The sequence below is a fragment of the Pundamilia nyererei genome, unplaced genomic scaffold (assembly GCF_000239375.1).
Source record: "Pundamilia nyererei isolate P.nyererei 1_Seehausen unplaced genomic scaffold, PunNye1.0 scaffold00175, whole genome shotgun sequence".
Taxonomy (NCBI): domain Eukaryota; kingdom Metazoa; phylum Chordata; class Actinopteri; order Cichliformes; family Cichlidae; genus Pundamilia; species Pundamilia nyererei.
This window is the reverse complement of record NW_005187576.1, coordinates 16,748-21,308: the sequence shown is the minus strand read 5'-3', so window position 1 is coordinate 21,308 and position 4,561 is coordinate 16,748. Positions and strand designations below refer to the sequence as shown.

The window sequence follows — 4,561 nt, the reverse complement described above, 5'->3', positions numbered from 1 at the left end:
CCAGGCCAGGAAAATCACCTTCATGTTTTTCTGTGTTTTATCTTCAGCTACTTTGACACAAAGGCCTCTGCCGTGATGCTCACACCTTTGATAAAGTCTGGAAAGTGTCAGCTTCCCTTTTATAGATACAAAAATATGTAAATGTACTGATCTGAATTATAATATTTCTGACTGTCTGAGGCAAAATTTCCCAGATTCGAATCGAATCGAATCGTGGATCGAATTGATTCAGGACCTTGTGAATCGGAATCGAATCGATTCTAGAAATCAGTGACGATACCCAGCCCTAGTTGGTATGTGCTAGTAAGTGGGATATGGGAAAAAAGGGACCATAAGTGATCATATATACAGTAAGGGCAACAGATTTGGATTATGTCTGAGTTTAGGGCTATTTTTTTACCTCAAATTCTGGAGTCGTTGAATGAATCATGAATAAAAAAATTAGAAAAAGCATTTTACAGGAGAAAATCAGAACCACAGTCCATGACTTGAAACTTAGAAAGGTTAAGTGGTGCAAGATAAACAAACAGAATCGCTTAAAAAGAACTAAATTCATGTTTTCAAAGGGTCAAGTCAAAGTTCAGACCTTAAGGCAACTGAAAAAGGCTGTTCCATCAAGATTTGATGCAGAAATGCTGCCAACCTGAAATTATTTTGTAGGATGGTGCAAAATTCCTCCACACACACACACACACACACACACACACACACACACACACACACACACACACACACACACACACACACACACACGAGTTTCAAGCAGCTTCAGACATTTCTCAGAGCCTCTGATAAGATCAACCGCATAGCAATTCTTACATTTTGTTTTTGCTCTTCTTTACTTCAGTGTTTCTCAATCAATTACAGGTAAGAAGAACAAGCTCCGTGTATACTACCTGTCCTGGCTGAGGAATAAGATTCTGCATAATGACCCAGAGGTTGAGAAGAAACAAGGCTGGACAACCGTAGGAGACTTGGAGGGATGCGTCCACTACAAAGTTGGTACGTTTATCACAAAAGGACATGTTGCATTTAAGAGTTTGGGAAGATTTCACTGTATTTATGAGCATAAATACTCATAACAGACTACCAAGGTGGTAAGTTTGAGATAAGGGCCTTCCACAGTGCAAAAGTGCAAGTGCATGGGGACAGTGTGTGTGGAGATCACAGCAGGGACTGGTGTTGTTTTTTTACTGACTTCACACCTAATGGGGGGTTACTTGCACACCACTCCTAAATGAAACTATTAACTGACCCACTCACTAGATTGCAAAATACACAAAGTCACAAAAAGGAAACCAAGAGGCCAACGTGCAGTGAACAAAGAGACAATCTGACGAGGACAAAAGGGATTAGTAGAATCTATCGTTTTTACTGATTGAATAATTACTTAGAAACCTGCTGGCAGCTGTAGACATGATAACTGGTCCCTGATATTGGTCACAGCCACCTCTTAGCTCACTGCCTGCAAAACAAGCCGCTTCTCCCCACCAGTTTTAACACAGACAGATGCTCATTCTCATGTAAAACTCTGTGAACTACTAGGAGAGGTTACTCTCTTCTGGGAAGTTGGCTGTAGCTATGCAGCTTTCTGAACAGAACAGATCCATGTACATAATACTTTTTAATTATTCAGTGCTTTAATAATTAATAAAATAAATAAAGTGATTCCCAAATTTTTCTGAGACATGAAGACTAAAATTAAATGTCACAGGAGAAATCTCTGACCTGTCTACCTCCCCTCACCCCCAACCACTCACAGGAAATGGCCGGCTCTCGCTGAACCTGGCTCTGCTGAAGGTTTCTTCCCGTTAAAAGGGAGTTTTCCTTCCCACTGTCGCCAAAGTTCTTGTTCATCTAGTTTTGCGGTCGTCTGATTGTTGGGGTTTTCTTTGTATTATCGTAGGATCTTTGCCTTACAATATAAAGTGCTTGAGGCAACTGTTATTGTGATTTGGTGCTATATAAATAAAATGGAATTGAATTGAAACTACAAATACAAAGAAACACAAATACTGCAGGACAGTAGCTCTCAAGAACTGGAGTTGGACACTGATATAGCACATTTCCAAACAGTCCATGCTGCACAAAGTGCTTAACAATGCAAAACAACAACAAACACACTGCAACAAATTGGGAACAAGGTTGCCAAATATGTCTATCTATCAGTGTCTATGAATATCAGCCTTTAGTTTCCGCTTTGTGCTTTTCATATGTAGGAATTCAAATCGGATATGTGCTTCGGGAACCTATATGCCATTGATAAATCGTAGAATGAAAACCCTTGATTAAGTAATAATGTGGTAAAAGCATCTGAGAAGACATGCAAGTAGACCTTCCTGTCTAAAACTCAGAATGTCATTCATGATTTTATTGCTTTGCGAAGACTGGCACTTCCTGTTGGAAACTCCTATGTAGTGATCAGAGCTGTTGGCTGAGGAATCCGTTTCCCGTCCAACAGCTTTATTCATGCATGTTCATTATTTTCTTGAATCAGCACTTGTGGAAAGTACAGGGCTTTGCAGCAATGATGAGAAAATCAATATTGGAAAAGTAACATTTGTAACACTGTTGCCAAAACAGTGGGTTTATGTGGACGTAGGGGAAAAGAGCTGAGAGTGCACATTTAACTGTGTTCCTCAGATGGTTTGCAAAAAGTAAGCTTGTACGGGTTGGGTTTAGAGGGCATTTATCTTATTCTACATAGATGTAAGCTGAAAGCAGCACTTTCTGTTAATTTAATTGTGCAGGCATTCTGGGCTAACCGTTTTCTTTTTAAGATGCCAGGAATTGTTGTTTCTGTGGTGCAATACAAACTGCTGTGAATATTTCAGATTAAACCCAAATAAACATCAGTTAAAATAATAACTTTCTCCCTTCATTTGTTGCAATATTAAGTTAGTAAACAGAGATGAGCCCACGCTACTCTCCTGCCCTGTGGTAATCATGCTATTTTTAAGTGATTTATTCAGATTTTTATTTCCCCAGTGAAATATGAGAGGATCAAATTCTTGGTTCTGGCTCTGAAGAACTCTGTGGAGGTCTACGCTTGGGCACCCAAGCCCTACCACAAATTCATGGCCTTCAAGGTAAATAAACCGGCCAGCTAGTTGTTGGTGCTATTGCTTGTTATTGTGCTCTTTGTGTTTTTTCTTTTCCAAATGATAGCAATCTATCATCTCTGTGTTTTGGCAACTATCTACTGATATTAAGCTGAAAGACTAAGATTTCTGATCTGTGTGCGCCTCAGTCTTTCGGTGATCTGGTGCATAAGCCGCTGCTGGTTGACCTGACTGTGGAGGAAGGTCAGAGGTTAAAGGTAATCTATGGCTCGTACTCAGGCTTTCACGCCGTGGATGTCGACTCTGGGGCCGTTTACGACATCTACCTGCCCACACACGTAAGAACACAGCTGTAAAATAACGCACGTGCTCGTTTGTTGTATGTGTTAAAAGAGGAGTCACTCTTATAATGTCTGTTGTTTTTCCTCCAGATCCAGACGAGCATCCAGTCTCACGCGATCATCATTCTGCCTAACACTGATGGCATTGAACTGCTCGTGTGCTACGAGGACGAGGGTGTTTATGTCAACACCTACGGACGCATCACCAAGGACGTGGTGCTGCAGTGGGGGGAGATGCCCACCTCAGTGGGTGAGTAACTGGGTGAAAAGCTACACAAACACCTGCCCTATAATGTTTTCTTGTCTGTCTAGGTCAGTGTTGCCCAGCCTTTTTGCCTCACAACCGTCCAAGAGCTAAAGTGTCCCTGCACCTACACCTTTACACCTGATTTTTTTTTTTGAAGTGGTGCTTTTTTTCTTTTAATGATTAAAAATCATCAACAAGTCGATTGTTTTAGCACATTTTCTTCGTCTTGTTTTTAAATAGAGTTAGATATCCGTATACTAACTAAAACATCTCTTCACAGCCTACATTCGGTCTAACCAAATCATGGGTTGGGGCGAGAAAGCCATCGAGATCCGCTCTGTGGAGACCGGTCACCTGGACGGCGTCTTCATGCACAAGAGAGCTCAGCGACTCAAGTTCCTCTGTGAAAGAAATGACAAGGTGAGATTGGCATGTCAGCACCGCTGCCAGTGACCTAACCAACTCGCATAACTCGTGCACATCTTTGGGATTAGTCAACTTTGTGTTTGCTCGATAAAAATAAAACACAAGAAAATCCTCCTCCAAGCAAATAAGACCAGCTCCTCCAACTTGACTGCAGGCCATCTGAGAAGCATCTTTTAAAATCAAACTGATTTTGTTTACAGATTTTAAGTGATGAAACATGAAAAAGGCTCCCCTTATGTCTTCAGTTACATGCAAACACACGGTGACTACCTACATCAGATGTGCCAGGTTTGCTGTGAAGCTAAATCCTGGCATCAAATTTGTTTGCACAATTTCTGTTGACTCAGCTGTGGAAGTAACTTAAGGCCGCTCTAGTTTCTCTTCTCTCTTTTTTTGGACTGTTTTTCTCTTTTTGTGGGTCTGTATTTTTGACAGCATGTGCGGTAAATAATGGGAACTTTCGAGTACGGTAACATATGACAAAT

At 41.0% G+C, this 4,561-nt stretch overlaps 1 protein-coding gene across 1 annotated transcript in view; it reads left to right on the top strand.

Annotated features, from left to right (window-relative positions):
* The window catches only part of LOC102194576 (mitogen-activated protein kinase kinase kinase kinase 4-like), a 106,931-nt gene that overhangs the window by 98,566 nt on the left and 3,804 nt on the right, over positions 1-4,561 (top strand). Inside the window, exons 25-29 of the mRNA XM_013914147.1 lie at positions 868-1,002; positions 2,989-3,089; positions 3,251-3,400; positions 3,494-3,653; positions 3,931-4,070. Of these exons, the coding sequence (XP_013769601.1) occupies positions 868-1,002; positions 2,989-3,089; positions 3,251-3,400; positions 3,494-3,653; positions 3,931-4,070 (686 nt within the window). The remainder of the gene's footprint in view (positions 1-867; positions 1,003-2,988; positions 3,090-3,250; positions 3,401-3,493; positions 3,654-3,930; positions 4,071-4,561) is intronic.